The sequence below is a fragment of the Enoplosus armatus genome, chromosome 8 (genome assembly GCF_043641665.1).
Source record: "Enoplosus armatus isolate fEnoArm2 chromosome 8, fEnoArm2.hap1, whole genome shotgun sequence".
Lineage (NCBI taxonomy): Eukaryota > Metazoa > Chordata > Actinopteri > Centrarchiformes > Enoplosidae > Enoplosus > Enoplosus armatus.
The window spans coordinates 12,843,900-12,864,047 of NC_092187.1; the positions used below are offsets into that span (position 1 = coordinate 12,843,900).

General features: G+C 43.1%; 1 protein-coding gene across 1 annotated transcript in view; it reads right to left on the bottom strand.

Annotated features, from left to right (window-relative positions):
- arhgef25a (Rho guanine nucleotide exchange factor (GEF) 25a) overlaps positions 1-20,148 on the bottom strand; it is a 43,018-nt gene that overhangs the window by 5,597 nt on the left and 17,273 nt on the right. The window contains exons 3-10 of the mRNA XM_070910396.1: positions 9,636-9,943; positions 8,468-8,578; positions 4,985-5,109; positions 3,426-3,492; positions 2,849-2,952; positions 2,535-2,604; positions 869-958; positions 204-296 (exon numbers count right to left, since the gene is read on the bottom strand). Coding sequence (XP_070766497.1) covers positions 204-296; positions 869-958; positions 2,535-2,604; positions 2,849-2,952; positions 3,426-3,492; positions 4,985-5,109; positions 8,468-8,578; positions 9,636-9,943 — 968 coding nt within the window. The remainder of the gene's footprint in view (positions 1-203; positions 297-868; positions 959-2,534; positions 2,605-2,848; positions 2,953-3,425; positions 3,493-4,984; positions 5,110-8,467; positions 8,579-9,635; positions 9,944-20,148) is intronic.

A 20,148-nucleotide genomic window follows, 5' to 3' on the forward strand; every position in this document is an offset into this window, starting at 1 on the left:
CTGAACTGACAATACGGCCGGTGTGACGTCAGTGTTTCTCCACAGAGGGGTGTGTGTGTGTGTGTTTGTGTGCGTGCTTGAATGTTTACAACCCGGTGACTGGCCCTGCTGTGTGTCAGACAGCTGCACAGTGAACACCAGTATGTGCGTGTCTGTGTGTGTGTGTGTGTGTGTGTGTGTGTATACAGTGCTCTGCTTTTCACCTTGAGCAGCAGCTGGTACTTCATGATCCTCTGGACAGGTTTGATGAGCAGGTCGTTGAGCTGCAGCCTGTGGCCCAGCTGCTGCCGCAACTCCTGACAACGGAGACGGACACAACAACACGACACCAGTCAACATGACAGCCACAGCACAAAACACGGCAGCTAATGGCCAATATAATCCCTCTGAGACAATATATCGCAGGGATTATACTGTTTATCTGTTTGTCTTGTGTTTACTGTCAATGAAAAGGCACTGATTATAATCTGAATAATAAATGGAAGCTGAAAAGACTCCCACATGGCCATGTATAATATATAGTATTAGTTAGACATTCATGCATACTAAAGGGCTTATTAACTACAGGCCCGAGCGGCAGGTGACCAGTGTATTATGGGTATGCAAGTGTTTGTACTGAATCAATAAGTCAAATGACAGAAAATTAAAAACATAATCTTTAACGTCATTTATTAATTTGCTGGATGCAGCTTCTCATATGTGGTTATTTGCAGATCTCATTTTAAAGATTTCATCTTTGAAAATGGAATATTTTGGGTTTTGGACTGCAATCAGTCACCTGACTCTACAAACCTTTGATGGACATTTTTCACTTTTTTCTGTCATTTTATAGATTAAACATAGACTAAGTATTGGTTGAGGTACTCACCTCAAAGTAGGTCTCGATGTACTCTGAGACAATGTGTTCCGACTTGGGCTTGTTCTGACAGTATACAACATACATATGCAGACGCCTCTCCTGCATTACAAACAAACAAACATCTTATTACAAAATCATTCAGTTGAACCTTCGATACAAATTAGCCACAAAGTGAAAAATACTTCAAAACTTTAACATAAGCCTCATTGTGAGATAAATGTGTCTTTAATTGCGCTGTAAATAAATAAAAATGCTACTGAAAGTGAGCAACAACAATCGATGCAGCGTCTCTGGTTGCTTTTGGTAGCAGTGCAATAATGATTTGCCTCGGGGTGCAGGCCCTTTGAAGCTGACCCTGTCCAGTTAGCGCCTACTCCTCTGTGACTAATTGGCAGTGCAGATGTGGCAGTCCTGAAAGCTATAATGGAGTTACATGTAGATGAGCATCAGGTTATGTATAATTTACCCAGGTTACACTCAGTGTAACCAGACCCTTTTAGAGCCTGCCGATATAAGACTGTACCTAGCAACAGGCTGTGTGGCTCTGTAACCTAGAGACCAGCGAGCTGCTCCACCTGAATGTGGACATTATGTCATGCTGCAGAAGACAGCTGCATGTGAAATATGAGGGAGTGTACCGTGCGAGGAGTGTATCTGTCTACCAGCATTCAGTATACCAGCGTGGCTCCATGTTTACATGTGTTTATATGTTGCATGTGTGTGAGCGAGCACACATGTTGCATATTGGCGACGCAGCTCTTGTTAAAAGCAGATTTGGGCTCTCTGCTTTTCATTAAGGCCACGTTCCCAGTCTGTTTGTTTTCACAGTTTGACACCACGCTTAGATTTAGTTACAAGTTTCTTTATTCCCCCCACAGGCTTTTTAAGTTGATTATCCAGTGGGCTGGGCCTTATTGGATTGTTTAAAGAGCTACAAACAGAGAGAGAGCGAATATAGCAAAAGAGAGACAGACATTTAACCTAATCATCTTCAGACGAAGAAGAAAAGCCAAGTTGGTCAAATTACCCATCATGTCTACCCAGTCTGCATGTGCCACCACTTAACCAATATACATAGATCTAATTTTGCTCCCTGTATAAGCCCTGTGACCTTCACAAGCTCAGGCATTATTCTATTCTAAGAACAATATACTTAACAGTGAATCTCAGTCTTATGTGCATCGCTTTGCTTCATTTTTTAGCCGAGATATGTAGGGAAAGGGTCGCCATTTTGGGTGGAAAAAAGCCCTCATATCAAAGAGCCTGAGCTGAGGGTTTGTTATTTCTCGTCTTATTCTTGTTGCGTTTTCTGGCTGTTTTTTTTCCCTGGTGTTTCCTGACCAGTCCAGCCCAGACTGGAAATTGGCCAGTGTGTCGTTCGTGTGTATTGAGTGTTGTTGCCGTGTGCAGTGTTGTAAAAACACAGCCTGGACTGAGACATATCAGTAACAGGAAAGTGGAAGGAGAGACACTGGCAGCTGAGGGAGCAGGAGAGAGGTACGGTATAGGATAAACAGGAGCTCTGCATGTTTTCTTAGCTCTATTTACCCTCACGCCAAACAGCACAAGGAAGCAGATCCAGACACTTCCACTGACGTACATCTGTGTGTGTGTGTGTGTGTGTGTGTGTGTGTGTGTGTGTGTGTGTGTGTGCCTACACGGTAGTCATACTCACATGTTTAATGAAGAGCTGAGCCAGTCTCTCTGGCTCTGCCAAACACTTCTCCAGCTCTCCCAGGAAGTAGCTACAGAGAAAAAAAAATACACACACACACACACACACACACACACACACACAAGCACAATCATCCCCAAAACGGAGGGTCAGATTTGTCTCCTGACCTATTGTTCCTTTGTCCTCCACTCAGCCACAAACACAATACTCTGCAAATCTCTGTTTGTCTTTAGCTTTGAATGCAACTGGAGCAAACAGACAATTTTCCACCTGTTGGTAATCAAATGTATTTAAAAAAAAAATCAGGCACTTACTCTTTATGCCAGTCAAATATTTGATGAATGTTCCCAAAAACAATCTTGTCTTTTCCCTTCATGTCCTCCGGTATACCTTTGGAGTTCATTGTGCCCATGTAGCCCTGCAAGGATATGACAGAGCTGCTGATGCCTGTTCACACCTACAAAACCCCCCACACCTGGCTCTGAATAACACTGGTAAATATAGCTGGGTGGTTATAACACACTGCAACAATCCCAGATCAGCCATTATTGAGCTTTTATTAACTTTCAGATGGCAAGAATTCTTCTCTGAACCAAAATATCTGCAGCTATTTAAGGCACCGGGAGATGGATCGCCTTTCAACATAATACTCTTCAAGCTAATAATTCACAAAATCTGCTTAAGACTGGAGACGGTGGGATGGAAGCAGACCAAAGTGTGGAGGAAAGTAGAGGAATTGTGATGATAAGGATTTAGAGCTCTCTCTCTGACAGACTGGGTGGATGACTAAGTTCCCTCTTCTCTTTCAGTGCAGAGTGTGTGTGTGTTTGTGTTTGTGTATGTGTGTGTGTGTGTGTGTGTGTGTGTGTTCTGGCAGACTGTGAGGTTTACCTCCACTATGAGCCCCAGGTCCACCACGTAGTGCTTCTCTGTCTCAATAAGCTCCTTCAGTACATACCTGTAAAGATACAAATGAGGGAGGATTAGTGTTGGAGTTATGCTACCGAATTTGTTTAGCACACTGCAAAAATCTTGGTAACACTTTATTTAATGAGTCCCAGTTTCCCAATAATTTACCAGAAAGGACATGACACCAAATGGTAATTTCACAGGACATTTCCTGGAATGGACTCTATGTGATTTGATACTAGTTACAGGGAAAACAGAGACCGTGTTCTACTGCTACACTTCCAATTAAATAAATCTACTTTATTAGCGTAACCGACAGAGTCTTTTAGTCAGCCCACAGCAGATCAGCTGGAACTCAATGTCCACTGACTGGCTTTTTCCTGCATTTTCAACTGCATCTCACAGTCTTCATCAGGCAGCAAATTTTTCTCTGTTGTCATAGACATGGCTCAATTGTCATCACATGACCGAGATAATGGCTGATGAAGACCGTGAAATGCAGTTGTAAACTCCAGAGAGAGCGGCAGTAGTAACATACAACAATTGAGCTGTTACATAGTTTGTAGGAAATTTAACTAAGTAAAACAAAGCATTACCCAAGTTTTACTTTTCTCTATTTTAGTGTAGCGACCTGCCCTATAGGCCTTTTTCTCAGCAGACATTTGTCTTTTCATAGTAGGAAAAGCACCAGTAATCACATTAATGGCTCCATTAATGGCTCTATTCTATTGAAGTGTCCAAGTAAGCCATGACATTGTGACAGTGAACCAGCAATGTACAATACCAGGAATACCCTGAAACTGAGGCAGCAAAATGGAATTCAGCCATCACTAATTTTATTACTCACAGTTGTGCTTTTCCCACAGTGACATGTTATAATGTCTTCTGTTAAAGTCAAGTCAATTTCTTTTCCATAGCCCAACATCACAAATCACAGATTTCCTTCAGGGGGCTTTTCAATCTGTACAGCATATGACACCCTCTATCGTTAGACACTTAAAGAGGCCTAATCTTTCTTGGAACAGGCAGTAATTTCAAGAAAAAATATTTGTTTGGGTTTTTTTTTGCCATGCTAGAAGCATGGCTCTAGGAAAGGCAATGTCAGTGGTTCAGTCAGTTGGTCCATGACTTTGGTCTAGACTGAAATATCTTGACGAATATTGGATGGTTTACTGGACTGATATTTCATCTAGCGCCACCATGAGGTCAAAATTTCAGTTCAATGATCATTTTATGACTAACTGTCTGCTACATCACATTCCCAGCAGCCTCAGCCATACTTTGTGTTTAGTGCTAATTAACAAATATTAGTACGCTAACATGCTAAACTAGGATGGTGAACACGATTGGCATTATCTTCTGAACATCAGTGTGTTAAAATTGTCATTATTACCATGATAAGATGGAGATATATAATGTTGTTTGAGCCATAACATATGTGTGCATAACATATCAGAATATGTGGCAGCATAGAGCTGTCACGAAGATTATAATTGGAGCTAAATTACGTGTTTAGATCTTTACTTTGATAAAACACATACATGCTTTTCTCTAAGGCACTCCTCCTCTCCTCCTCAGTGTCAGCCGCAGCTGACCATTGGCTGGAGGTGTCGTCCATCAAGACAGAGCCGCTGTCATCCGGCAGAACACTGGTGGACTGAGTGTCCTGAGGACACAGACAGACAGACATTCAGAGAAACGGTTTATCAAAGATCCAGCGCCAGCAATGTGGATCATGCCAGGAATAAAGTAAGCAAAGAGATAAAGAGCCGGAGAGAGAAGATAATGATGCAGGTTGCCAAGGTGACCAGGGGGAGTGAGAGAGACATAAGGAGCAGAGATTGAATGATAAGTAGATTCAGATTCAGATAGTCACCGTTAATGATCCGTGCTGTGTACGTCAGCCACAGATAGATGGGGAGAAAGAGATGAAAAGATAAAGACAAAGAGTTAGAGGGAGCAACAGGCTCCAGAGCTGTAGAAATAAAGCTGTGAAGGTTCTTGATGGAGGAAGAGGAATACAATTACTGCACGCCCGCCGGCAATGGCATTACATTTCTGATTTATATTTTCTTGTTTTGACACCTGAGAGTTGAAACCCATATGTAAATACATCACACAGTATCTTTTTTCTAGTACTGCCTTATTGGCTGCAAATAGAAATGCACGCCAGATAAAGCCAAGGTTACTCTGATCTAATCGATTGTGTTCATGTGTTATATACATGACCTCCTTTTCATGCTTTTTCCTGGAATTGATATCACTTCCTGTGGGGGTCCTGGTGCAAATATAGAGTCATTGTGCAAACCACAACAAAGCCTGCAAAGAATAAAATCACTGCTAACTCAATAGATGCGTTTCACATCTGCACACGACTCTCGTGTTTGTGTAACCTATTTCCCCCTCACAATAAGCACACTTACTCACAGATACTATTGTATCTACTTACAAAGTTCTTCCCTCTATTTTTAGCCATGTTGTTCAGCTGTTTCTTTTAAGGCCATTCACTCTTTCCTGACTGTGTAAACTTATAGGGGCAGCCGTCTGTCTTCACCTAAATCCCCATGTTCCATTGTCCTAGTCAAGCAGAACCTCCCCACCTTAAACACATACACAAACCAACACACACACTGCAGACACATGCCTAATCCCTCAGACTCCCCTGGCAGGCGGCTGCCTGATGGAGAAATAAATAGATAGATTGGATAGATAGACACATAAGCAAATGGAAAAAAGGGACAGAACTTTCTCCTTTTCTCCTCTGGCCTGGTTCAACTTGTTCACCTGTCGTCTCCATGATAAACTTGTTGGCGTCTACAAGTTGTGAGCTTTCTTTTCTGTCACAGCGATGTGTGTGTGAGAGAGAAAAAAAAGAATGAAATACACAAAGCCAGAGACAGGGGTGTAGGGAGAGACAGAGAGGCTCCATAAAGACCCTCGCTCCCCCAGCTCATCTTGCCCCGTTACGAGTGCTCCAGCCTGGCTGACAGGTCTCCCTGACTCCCTGATCACTTCCAGATGTGCTGTGGCAAAGCCCACAGGAAAAATTCCCCTCATCTCCCTCTGTTGCAAGTTTTGTTTTTCTACTCAGAAGCCCACGAAAAAAAACTGACAACAGTTTTAGTAAAAGCTGAAATCATGCTTTTGTGTAGGATCTTCAAATCAAGTTGTGACGGTGTTATAACTAATTACTTTTTTCTCAACATCTGAAAAAGTGTATTAGTCAAAAACTCTTAAGCCTAACAATCAAAGAAGAAGAATTTTCTTGATATTAAAACAAAATGTAAAAAAATTTACAAACCATTTACTGTTGAAACACATTAAAGTATTAAAGTGATATTAAAGAGATTTTCATGTGAAGAAACGCCACTCTTTATGCTTTAAATGTGATCATGAATTGAGTTGATGAGTTTTTACATTTCCAGCGTAGGCATCAGCAGTTTCTTATTTTTTAATGGGATGGAGCAGACCATTCAAAGGGCCCATCAATCCTTAGACATGCAAGCACAAATCAAAAGGTGTGGTTCTGTGCCAAGGAGTAGCACAGTTACACTCTCAAGTGCTGAAAACTGCAATTTAACAGCATTGTTGCCAGTGTGGCTTTGAAGAGATCCTCACAATAACAGCACCACTTGTTCTCTTTGCCTGCTTCATGGGGAAACTATTCCTAAGTTTGTTTGTTTTTTATCTGTGTGTCGAGATGATAGACTGAACACACTGTTCCTTGGGAAAAGCAAATTAATAAATGGTGTGATCTGTAGTTCTGGCTTCCTTGGGGTTACACCACATCTTGTTTAGCAGCAAACATACAAGCACCAGAACTTTCCACTAACCAAGAAACAATAAAAACTATGTTCTGCTGTGGTTGTGAGATTAGAGACAACGGTGAGAAAAAAGGGGGGGGGGGCAACAACAAAGCATATAACTCTGGACATGTGGCCGTTGAAGGTGGAGGCTGAAACCACAGCTCGGAGATGACTGACCTACATAATTTAATCTTTCTACCTCTCTCTCTCTCTCTCTCTCTCTCTCTCTCCAAAGATTGGCAGAAAAAACACCAAAGCACTGACCTCATCCCTCTGATGTAATCGTATTAATGGCTCTTGATGTGTTGTTGAGACCAAAATTAGGATCTAAGTGGTGTTGATTCATCAACAGGAGACACTTCACAAATGCTCATATGCTCAGATATCATTATTGTTTTAGTGTATATCGATGGGGCTCAGGCACTGCTGATTTATGCAATATTAGTGCTGCTCTAGCAAATCCCATTTTCTGCCATGCTTCCATCCCACAGCAAAAAACGACTGGAGACGTTCCTTTGCCTCCGAGCAACAGACTCCGAGTGTTTGATGGAGAAATGAAAGTGTATGTGCGCACATAGCGTTCTTTGTCACTTCACAGAAGTGGAGTCATCTTTCATCACATCTGGCGTTTCGTGCTATTTTCTATTTATCTCCAGGCATGTCCTCTTTGTAACATGTTGAATGTGAGTCATGCATCACACAGGTCGCTGTCAAACTCTGCCCTCTGGTCCCCTAGTGCATCGATCTGCCCTGAGAGAGAGAGAGCGAGCCTTGTATTCATTTAGACTCCCTCACATGTGTGTGCGCGCTCCTGTGTGCATCTGTGTGTTTGTTTTTGCTTGATAGTTGAGCTCCGCCAGCAGCAGAGGAGTTAGTCATTTCCAGATCTGGCTGGAGGGCCATGGAGACAAACAGTACTGATGTCACCTCCCTGCCAGGCTGGGTCCTCGCTGAGAACATTACTGCTACTCCTCTCAGAGACTGTCTACAGTAAACTGTCAGCTAAAATTAACCATAAGTGGTTTTAGCCCTGATTGTCAATCCTAGGCAACTATTGATTCTTTAAAACAGAAGGGTGCACTCAAATTTCCTGGCATCCAGTGAAAAATTAATACTTGTATTTAAGCCAGAAACATAGTTTCTGCTTGATGTTATTTCTATGTGACAGAAATAACAGATACTACAGGTTATGTAGTGTTAGTTTTACAGTAGACAGACCTGGGTGTTTGGCAGGGACGTGCAGCCAATCAGCGAGTCAGTTATGTAGCTAGGGGACTGTAGTGTAGCAGGTGACAAGTCCTCAGGGCTCGCAAGGCCATCTTTCCACTCCTGGAACACACACAGACAGACACACACACATCCACATGTCAGAATAACACAATATAAACATGATGCAAAATGTCTGCAGCATGCTGGTGCATTCGGGCACACAGAGACGTGCACAGACACACAGGCAGCTGCACAACAGCAAAAGAGAGCACATGAATCACAGAACATGGCGGCATGAGCTCCCGCGGGCTGCTGTTATATAACAACATCGCCACCTGCCATGATACTTAGTCCTCCGTGGAACGACTCCACATCAGACCTGTGTCTCCGCTGCTAATCTTGAGCTACCTACTGTAAACAAGCCTCAGTCAGGATGTTGGCTTTAGTTTGTATTTATATAAGATTGAAGCTTTGCATGTTTACTTCAGAACCAGTTCATGAGAAGGCCTTGCGATAAGACGATAAGATAATTCCAGTTAATGAGTTTACTTATGAGGTGTTTCATCTCAAATGTGTAAAAAGGAACTTGAAGAACTTGAAGCCAGAATGCAAAGCTTTGTTTGATTAGTTGCTGTGACCCAGAAAGAAAAAGATACATCCTCATTGCAACTTCTCACCAGCAGTGGTGGAATGTAACTAAGTACATTTATTCAAGTACTGTACTTGAGTACAATTTTGTAGCACTTGTACTTAATTTAAGTATTTCCATTTTAATGCTACTTTATACTTCTGCTCCACAACATTTTGGAAGCCAATATTGTACTTTTTACTCCACTACATTTATTTATAGTTACTTTGCAGATTCACATTATTAATACGAAATAGAAATCAACTAATAAATGATGATGTATTATTATGGATTCAGCTACCTAAGTCGTTGAAATCAGATGCAACATTAGTGATGGTTACACATTAATGCATCACTAATTTAATCCATTAATATAATATATAATGTTCTGAAATGGGCCATTCTGGATAATGAACACTTTTACTTTGGTACTTTCAATTTATTTTGTACCTTTACTTAAGCAAGATGTTGAATGTAGGACTTTTACACTGTGGTATTGCTCCTTTTACTTAAGTAAAAGTTCTGAGTACTTCTTCCACCACAGCTCACCAGTTCTCTGTGGGTGACAGGCAGGATGGTGAGAGTCTCGTCGAGCCTCGGGGGGCTGCCCAGATCCTGGCTGTGGCTGTGGGACGAAAGAGGTGGAGGCTTTCCCTCAAGTTTGCGGACCTGACGCTCCCCTTTGGCTGTGGCCCCGGCACTGAGTTTGCGGACAGGGTTTGTGAGCCACTTCTTCAGGGTGCTCACAGAGCGCCTGGAGCCCGGGGAGCTGGGGGCCGAGCTGCCTGATGCCTGCGGAGGCAGCGACGCCACAGAGGTGGAGATGCTGCCCTCGCTGCCTGCTGCCGAGTATGAGTCTGGAGAGAAGAGACGAGGAGAGAAAGAGAGCAGAAGGTGATCGGTAAAACATTGAGTGTCTGAGAGGGCAATAACGTGGAGGTCAACTGATAAATAAGGTTTTAATGGGTCAAAGGGCAGACTAAACCCTGACTCTCCAGGTCCAGACCTCAACAGTCAATGAATCAATGAATCTATGGACAAAAACAACACTGCAAAAAGAGCACTTTGTTTAAGGCAATAGAACTCCTGACCGACTATTAAATGAGGGCAGTGGTGCTGGTCAGTGAGAGGTGATGGAGGGAGGAGACACGTCAACACCAAGAGAGAAGAGGTAAAGAGAGAAATAAAACAAAGAGTGGATATATGAATAGCCTTCCTCTTCAAACACAGCTGTGCAAAAGACGCACTGTTCTGCTTATGTCAAGCAGACCGTGGTTTTTATATTTGAGCTGTGCATCCAGTCACATGACCAGCGCACACTCTGACAGCAGAGGTCAGGATGGCCGACGTTTAATGTGAAAAATGCTCCAGACCAGTTGAAGGCCGGCTGCTGCACTGTGATGTCAGGAGGACATGGGAAGTAGGCTTGGGGGGTGAGCTGGGACCGGACATCCACTTTAATCCTTTGTAGAAGGGAAGATCTTTGCTTTGGGACTGTTTGTTTTTTCTGTCTCGTCCTCCATTCCCATCCTGCCTCATCCCCCCAGCCCTACCGCCCTTCCTCCTGCCTTCCTCAGTCCTGAGATAGCTCTCTGTGCTGTGTGTCTGGAGTGTTTTATCTGTTGTGTGCAAACGCAGCTCAGTCTGGCCTCCCATCCATCTTCGTGCCCTCGACCTGACCTTTGACCTTTGATCAGCACTCTCCTACAGATGGAGAAACACTCTCTCCTGCGAAGACTCCCTGCCATGGTTTATTATTGCTTGAATACAATAATATCTCACAATTGCCATCTGAATGTGACAAAGTTGATGGATGAACTAAATGACTCACCTTTAGTTTCAAAGAAAATACACTTCAAAAAGTTTGTATTGAGTTTGTGAATTTGTTATGCTTTTGTTTATAAGAAGGCAACTCTGACCTAATTTCAGCGTTCCTTATGTGAGCCACAGAGGAAGATCTTATCACTGCACTCAGCAGTCAGACCCAGACTACAGGAGCCACACTGACAGCATGGCCCACTTTGTGTGAGTGTACCGTCTTCAAAAGGCAAAGGCAGAATAAATTCACAATCCCTCTCAGTGTTCATACTTGAGCTTGTCTTCACACCTTATTCGTTCAATTGCTTTCCCTCAGAAATACAATAGTAGCCGCTGTATCGATCAATGAAAACGAGCTGTGTAAAAATGTCCCCTTCTCTGAGAAATGGCTAACTACAGAGCAAAACAACTCACGTTCATGATGTCACATCGCTGCCAATGCACACAAATGTGTGTTTGTGGATTTTTGCTGCTAACAAAAAAACTCTGACTTGTCTGTTTGTGTATTTTCACCACAGAGTTGACACTTCCTCAGTAATCTTTCTCCGACATTTCTCGCCATACATTTTACAGGCATCATGTATGTGTGTGTGTGTGTGTGTGTGTGTGTGTGTGTGTGTGTGTGATCCCAGGGTGCCCAATTTCTCCATCCTCTCCTCTGTAACTCCCACCCCCATCCACATGAAAGACAGGAGAGTGTAAGGAGATCTGAGCCTGGCAGGATGGGTGGGTGGGGGGTTGAACAGAGGGAAAGAGACAAGGAGCAGAGAGCGGTACAAAGATGGGAGACCCTGCGGAGAATAGACGGAAACTTTGAACAAACACTGGATGGGTCCGTAGACAGTAAGACGACATAAAAAAGAAGCAGTCTGAGTTCAAGCCTTTGCCCTTTTTGAAATGGCTTAGTTGTAGAAGACAATCGGATATCAAGAAGCATCTCAAATCTATTGTATTTATGGCTGGTTCTGTTAAAAAGCCTGAGGCAAAGCATACACCATCTCTGAGAGAAGAGAGAGGATGTGAAAATGATGCTGAGCGCATGTGATAACCCCAACCCCCAGCTTCTCTGACCTCTAACAAGGGCCAGGCCTAGAGGTTTGTGTTTCCCAGTGTTCCCTGCTCAGGTTCAGTCAGGCCAGGGTTTTAGGGGTCACGGTGCAGAAACACAGGCAAGTAACTCTGTTTCTAACCAGCTCCAGACATCAGCGGAGATAGCTTATCAAAAAAATGGGGGGGGGGGGCTGACGCACTCTCTGTGCCTGGAAGCAATTAAAAGTGAGTGGAGACAGCAGTGCAGCTTCATGATTTGAAACCCCATACATCAGAATGACACAGTGGCTCTGTCAAATGTACAGATTTACAACGTGCTGAGTGTACATAAAATACTGGTTTTATAATGAAGATCGTTACATCTGCAACTGTCACCATGGCAACTCTGCAGTTCCCCTACTGTGTATATGTGTCGGTTTCCCTGTTGACCCTTGAAAGCTTAATCTGATGTGTTGTTATGAAACCCATTACAGGGACATCCATAACAGCAAGGAAACTGTAAAACACAAAGGGAGATGATGAGCTTCCCCTCGGAGCAACATGCCTCCGCAAGATGAGAGGAACTGATACCATTTTGCACCTACACAGGAAATTGGGAGAAAAAAAAAAACAATCCTTCCCACTCTCCCTCTGTCTTGCTGCATGCTAATAGTGCCCAGTGACATTCATCTCCATAATGGCGCTGCTAAGAAAAGATTATGCCAGGCTGATTTTGTTAATGCAACTTGACTATTGTTTATGTGCTTGCGATAATTGTTGAAGGCACAGGGGCGACAGGACTGCATTAAGCCGGCCCGATCTGTGGTGATCAGTTAATGCTGGGCTTTCACCAGTCGCCCACTCACTGTCTGAAAAGGCTGAGCGGCGGCCAGGTGGGAGGTTCGCCCAAAACGTTGCTGCACTATCAAACTTTAGAGCCGAGTGGGTTTCTAATGCAAAGTAGTTCCAGACCTTCTCTTGATGCTGTTCACTCACAACAGTGAAGTTTGACAGTACTCACTGCCTAAGAGGGCAAGAGAGTCTGATTTAGGCAGTCTATGGTTTATTTATTAGATCACACGCAAGGTTATCTATCATCTTATTCTCTCAGTCCAGTGTACTTCTTTTATTTGATTCCATGTCTGGTCTAATCATTTTAGGGATGCAACTAATGATTATTTTCTTATTTATTATGAATTAATCTGCTGATTGTTTTCTTGATTAAATGAGTGCTTGTTTGGTATAAAACTGTGACAAATGCCCATCAAAATATCCCAGAGGCTAAAGTGATGTCATCAAATGTCTTGTTTTGACAGACATGGGTCTAAACCCCCATAAATATTCACTTCACTATAATGTAAGACAAGGAAAAGCAGAACATGGTCAAAGAGGGCATTTTTGCTTGAAAATTGACTTAAACAATTCATCAATTATTGAAATAGTTGCCGATTAATTTTTTCATGTGGTTTACAGTCAACCATGTCTGTTTGTTTCAAATTTAATTGCAGATCAAATGAATTATCCATCTTGCATACAAGCTTGCCCAGTCATGTGGAAAGGGAAAAATATCTGATTCGATATTCTCGTGAGGTTCACAAAGGTTTGGATTATGGATATGAAGTCGGTTATGATTGAATAAAGGGTCAACTTCCTGGCAATTTGTGTTTGAAACTGAAAACTAGAGAGAAAATGAGGGCAAATCACACGGGCAAAGCAGCCTTGTGTTTGTGGATGGATGATGTTGAGTCCCTCTGAAGAAGTTTGGTCCAACTTCCTTTTATTGATCAGTTGATAAGTGAGTGCTGCTGAGCCAACAAATCAGGCTAAAAGCGTCAGCTGTAATGGAGCAAACTTGTTCACAGCCGCTCCACTCTGGAGCTTTCTGTCAATCTTACACCCTCTTGGGACCATATAGGCAATTTAGGCATCACTGGACTCCACCCATACGCACATACAGAGAGACACACACACTTGCACGAACACACAAATGGTACACGCACATTTGTTTCCAGGGTAGCTGTCCAGATGGGTGGCAGCAGACTGTTCACTTGTGAACCGAGCTTCCAGAGTCATCTATCTGTCAGAGTAAACAACAAGCAGCACATCAGAGGCAGGCGACCTGCTGGTCACCACAGTACCAAACATCCAGCTGAGTCTAAGAGACTCTTAGAGCTACCAGTCAATGCCAGCACCTCACAGATCACAACCCCAGGGGGTCTGAGAGTGTGGCGGTAAACACACAGGCACCCGTCCACGTCATCGCTAACAACTCTCAGCGCAACACCATGCTTATCTTCTCTTTTCTGTCTCTCTCTCTTTCATTGACCTCCCCATCTTATGCTCTTCAGTCCAGGTTCAACTTGTGTATTACATTTCACCCACTCAGAGGAAATGGACACTCTTCCCATCAACTAGCAGGACCTGGGCTGCACTCAGGCATTCAGATGTGCAGACTGAAAGACCGGTGAGACAATGAGGCACTTAGTACCTGAAGCATATGACCGGAAACCCTCTAACTGTCCTCTGATGAACTGAGGCTTTTCACTGTGTAACATTTAAAATCTCAGCTGTGATTCTCAACGAAAAGACTGACTTTTTGTCTCCTCTCTCCGTCTCTCTCACTTTTTTTCTCATTATATTTCATCCTGTTGGCCCCAGGCTGGTTTATGTGTGCTTTGCTTATGCTGCCGCTGATTCTTAAATCCTGGCACTTGGCTGTCCTCTCTTTCTCCTGTCCTCCCTCTACCCTGCCTCTTCATCTCAACTCTTTTTCCTCTACAACATGTCCCTCCCTTTTTCTTTTTACTCTGCCACCCTTTTTTTACACTCTAACCCTCTCTTCCCCTCTCTGCACTGCAGTGTTTTTGAGACTTTGGCTGGGTCCTGCCCTGGGATCAGGACACGCAGCTACCTCCTCTGATGCAATGCTCCAAAGCTGCTGAGACCAGCACAAGCTCGCAAAACCAACTGGCAAAGAAGAAAACTTAGAATATCTCTCTTCTCTTCTCTTCTCTTCTCTTCTCTTCTTTTCTCTTGTGCTGATTTTGACAGTACGACTTAAGCAACTGAACCCACATCCTTAGAAATCCTCTGAAATTATCAAGCTGACACGTCTTTCCAGTGAATATGAACGCAGCAGAAAGAGGGAGAGGCTAAGAGATGGGCTGATGGGAAGCGAGCAGGGATTATTCATGATTTAGGTAAGCAGTAAATGAAGGTTGAGCACAAATGCCAGACAGATTGAAGCTAAAACCTTGAGGGAGAGTAGAGGAGGAGATGCTGAATAGAAGAAGGGAGGGAAGGTGATTAGGGCACAAGCTGCCTCTTAAATATACTTCTATGCATAGAAACATGGACACGTATGCCACAGCACAACTTTTGTCGTCATTGTTTTTGTGTCATATGTCAGTGTATTTGCAATGCAAGAACTTTTGGAGAGACACATTGCAGTCAGACAGACAAGTGAACAGAGATTTCCTGTCCTCCTACTGACCTAGTTTATGCAGACACACACACACTGCTGTGATTCCAGGAGCACAGAAGGAAATACGTGGTAGACTCAGTCAAGTGACACACAAACAAGCCATCAGGGTCGGTCTCCTGCCATCAGCCAAACTCTGTGGCATGTTTTTCATCAGCGTAAAGCATCAAAGCAATGCCAGTGACAGAAACACAGGCCTGAATAAATGACGCTGGCATTAATCCCATTGTCTAAGGGACAATGTGGAAGAGTGATTCAGACACTTCTCCTGATGAGGGCTTATGAAACGGCCCTAAATGATAGATGGATCTAAACCACCACTAGTGCCATTGACTGTCAAAATCAGGTCAACATGAGTATAGCGATGCATTTCAAGTGGTGAAGGTTGAGCATTTACGCCAGAGTTGCTGCTGCTTCCCGTTGAGATATTGCTCCCACCATCTCAACCGAGGTTTCAGTCATTCCTCAAGCGCCTACTTTGTATCTGAATTGGATCTTACTCCGTCAAAAAAAAGGATGCATCAGCATGAGTAGGCAGTGGCGATCTCAACACAGACACTGGTTTTTCCTCAGCTGCTGCAGGCTCCTGGTAGTGTGAGGCTGGAACCATGTTTGAGGTTAGTGGGCCTGAAAACTCCAGACGTTCCTCTAGAACCATTCAGAGAGAGACTTGCCAAGTTCCTGGCACCATCTGCCTTTATTTCCCTTAATGAAAGAGTCAAATTCAGCAGATTAAGGTTCCAGCATGGTCCACTATACACTCCCAGTGATATTAACAACTGAGCACCATGGGATCAACAGGAGAATACGGAGATATGAATCGTGATTTGCTTATTTCATTAAAGGGGCATTCCAGCGATTTAGCATTGCACTGTCATTGAACTATCAAGGATGGTCAAAATCAAAGCAGCAGAGAGTGAGACATCCTGACTTTAGTGCGGCTCAATCTAAAAAAACATTTCCCATAATGCAACGCAACGTGTCTGTCATTAGACCCACCCACAACTCCATCTCCCTAACTTGAACTGGAAAGTTCCTTTCATGTGGAGGATTTGAATCTTATAAGCAACTGAATACCTAATTTTGAAAGTTAATTACTACTGAATACTTAATACTTTTGAATACTGGTTACACGGTTTTCAATGTATAATATTTATAGTGTATAGTGCTACCTATTAATGTCAACAATCGTAACTTTTTTCCCGTGCTGTGCTTGGGGTAAATATTATTGATCACTGGTTGAGAATCAGTCCTTGTCAGAATGGCAATAAGTGAGAGTTGCTGATTCTGAGAGTCGCCACCTTGCTGAGTGTGTCTAAAACAATTTCGACTCTGTGCTTTTCCGTCCGTAACACAAACACAGAATAGTTTGAAAATTGGGTTGGATTTTGTTTTCAACTCTGATCTCTTCATTTAACTGTAGAGAACAATGTTTTCATAGTCAGAACAGAGTTTTGAGGAACAGGAACAAAAAGGAGTCATTAAAAGGTCACTATGAATCTGGATATGTTGCGCCGCCAAAGTATACAATGATGAGAAAATCACACACAGGTGTTCATTCTTCTATAACTCCTTCAGTACAGTTTTTTTCTCTCAGAAGCAGCAGATGAGGAACGGCCTGATGTTTCAGCTTGAGGCCTTCATCAAGTAGCTCATTGTGCTCTGACAGAGACATGGATTCATTAATTTATTAACACAGATGTCCTGTCAAGGAGGCTGTACAACAGATGATTGATACTGAATCATACTTCACTTTATATTTACAATGCCAGGTTTTACAAGGGGGTTCCAGATCAACTCAACACTCCCTGTATTTCACTGATTGGCAGCGGTGCAAGAAGTACTTTTACTATGTAAAGAAACACCATTTCAGATTTGTATATTATATTATTGGATTATAATTATTAATGCATTAATGTGTACATCACTTTAATATCGCAGCTTGTAAAGGTGGGGCTAATTCTGATAACTTCATATACAGCTGGGCAGCTTGTGAATTTCCCTCCAGTGATCAAAAAAGTCTTATCTTAAACTACAACAATACATCATAATTTGTTTATTGATTATATTTTGTATTATCAATCTGAAAAAGGTTTCACAATGAGAACCCTTGACAGCATTTGGTAAAGAAAATGTGGGATGGTGTGTGTGTGTGTGTGTGTGTGTGTGTGTGTGTGTGTGTGTGTGTGTGTGTGTGCCCAGATAATCATAGTGATGATCAACACTACTGTTTCAGCCTCTTTAACAGCAGGCAGTCAACATGCCCACTCACACACACTAGGTACTGTTGATCATCACTATGATTATCTGGGCACACGCACACACGCACGCACACACACACACACACGAGAGAAAGAGCACAGAGCAAATTAAAAGCGATTGTGATTCCATATGGCAGCTGTGGCAGTGCCAGTCAGGAGGCCTGCGAGGAGCGCTGGAGACAGAGCTGTGGTGCCTGCTGGGCTGTGGCGATGTGGAGCCTCTCTTCCTGGCCCCAGTCTGCCTGACAGCTCTGGTACTCTCAGCTCTGGGCTCTGGGCTCTTGCTGTTTTCCACACTGGCTGTATACAAGGTCACTTCTCTGAACTGCAAGTAGCCAAGGCTACTGTATATACGTAAACGATCCGGGGTTGAACTGCCTGAACTGAACTCCTCAAACATTGGCATCACATGTTTTTAGCATCCAAGCTGACATACTGTTTATTTGGGCTAAGCATAAAGTGTGGCTCTCATGCTGAGCTGGCTCACTGTGTTGACCTGCAGATGTAAAGCTGTGCTGGTACAGTGTTTCTCAGTCAGACTTGATGGGCTTTCCAGACACATATTCTCATTCCTTTCCATGGCTCTCCACCTCTCCCCCACTCTAATCGCCATAGCAACTAAACCCAGAAGGAGAGAGAGTAAGGGACAGACGCACAAAAGATTAGCCATCAGCAAGTCAGGAAATCAACACATGTTGGCACACACGCACACACACTAACTCGTGTTGCACATAGGAACACACACACGTCCACATGGCTGTCTGTGGCAAACACACACACAAAGTGTAACAATTTGCATCAATATTTATACAGTACCACACCAGTGTACCAATGTTTTCATGCCTCGTGGTTATTTGTAAAACAATGCCATGCGCACAAAGGATGCCTTTGAAAAGCTAATTCCAAATTCAAGAAAACCATCTGCACCTGTCGGCTTTTGTCTATTTCAGATCAAATCTTGCATTTGGGGCAAGAGCTCTCAACATGGCCATTAAGAGGGTGTCTTATGAATACGCAAAAAAAAAAAAATCCATTCATATGTTACAGGAAGACCCGGGGGCTCAGGTCCACCTGTAAATCCATGTTCAAAGTCCATGGATTGAGCAGTTTGCAGTTGTACGTTTATTTGTATTAACCACTAGGCCACCAATACTGATTTTAAACCTTAAGTATTAGCTGCAATAGACTAGCTGCAGTCTATCTCTGAACTAAGAGCTGTGTGTCTATGGTAATCAATGGCACTGGCTGACAACTGACAATCAATGACGTTGATGATGTTGCGCAGCAGCCAGAGACAAAGGAAAAATGTTACTAAAGACTGTAGTGAACGTTTTCTTTTATCCTTTGCTCTCTTTATCACTGAATTTCCCAGTAAAACAAATGTTTTTAACTGTTTACATTCTTCCGCGAGACACAGGTTTTCTGCTGGAGTAAACAGAGAAGCCAGACCAGCTATGTTTATTAGTTTGAAAAGAGTCTTTATCTACCCAGAATTCATTTTGTGATTTAGTAATAATCAGGATACTCAATAATTTGACTTTTATGCAACTGATGAACCCTGAACTTGCAACAAACAAGAGGGAGGGATTCAGGTCAGAAGCCAACACAACAGCAATACTCTACTATATACTTATCTTACAGTAAAAGCAAAGGGTTCAGGGCTGACTTTAGCATTTGCCACTAACAAACTGGTTGGGCCCTGATATCCACTGTTTCAACTGTAAGTTTGATTAAGAACAAGGTAGCCTGTCTCAGACACAACAGGCAGTTGTTCTTGGGGTCAGTTAACACAGCATCAGCATGCTCAGCTCATCTGAATGGTAGTCAAAGCTCAAGCCCACTTCTTCAACACAACACATCACTTTCAATATTGTCCCCTTTCCATTGTTTGCTTTGCTTTGTGCGCTGTTTTGGAAAGTTTCTCAGCGAGGCCTCTATCAAGTATCCTCTGGGGAGAACTGCAGAGGAGAGCAGCCACAATCAGAGTACTTCTCTACTCTGACAGCCTGAGGGGACACTGTAGTAACCGTTGTAGTCAACCTGTTGCTAAGACTTACAGCATGTTTCAATCTTGCTGGGTGAAAAGATGTTCGGAAAGTGTGTGTATAGACAGAGATACGATAGAGCACATGAAGGAGTGAGTAAAACACCATAAGGGGTAAGTTTTGGTATGGCAAGAACAAATGTCATAGACACCCCTAAAGGCTACAGACATAAAAAGACCCATATGGGCTGAAAGTGGGGGTAGAATCGCAGGGGGAAGTGGCTCCTCTCCCCCTCTGTGCTGTAGGAGAATTCTTTCTAAACAAGGTATGGAATGCACTCCTGTGTTTCATAATTTGTTCCCTCATTCTTCTCCTCTGCACGTTTACAAACAGCGCCCGGAGGAAGAGGGGGGGGGGGGGGAGAGAGAAAAGAAAGTGGTAGATATAGGAGGAGAAGAAGTGCACGGGAGACCTGGAAATATGTCAGG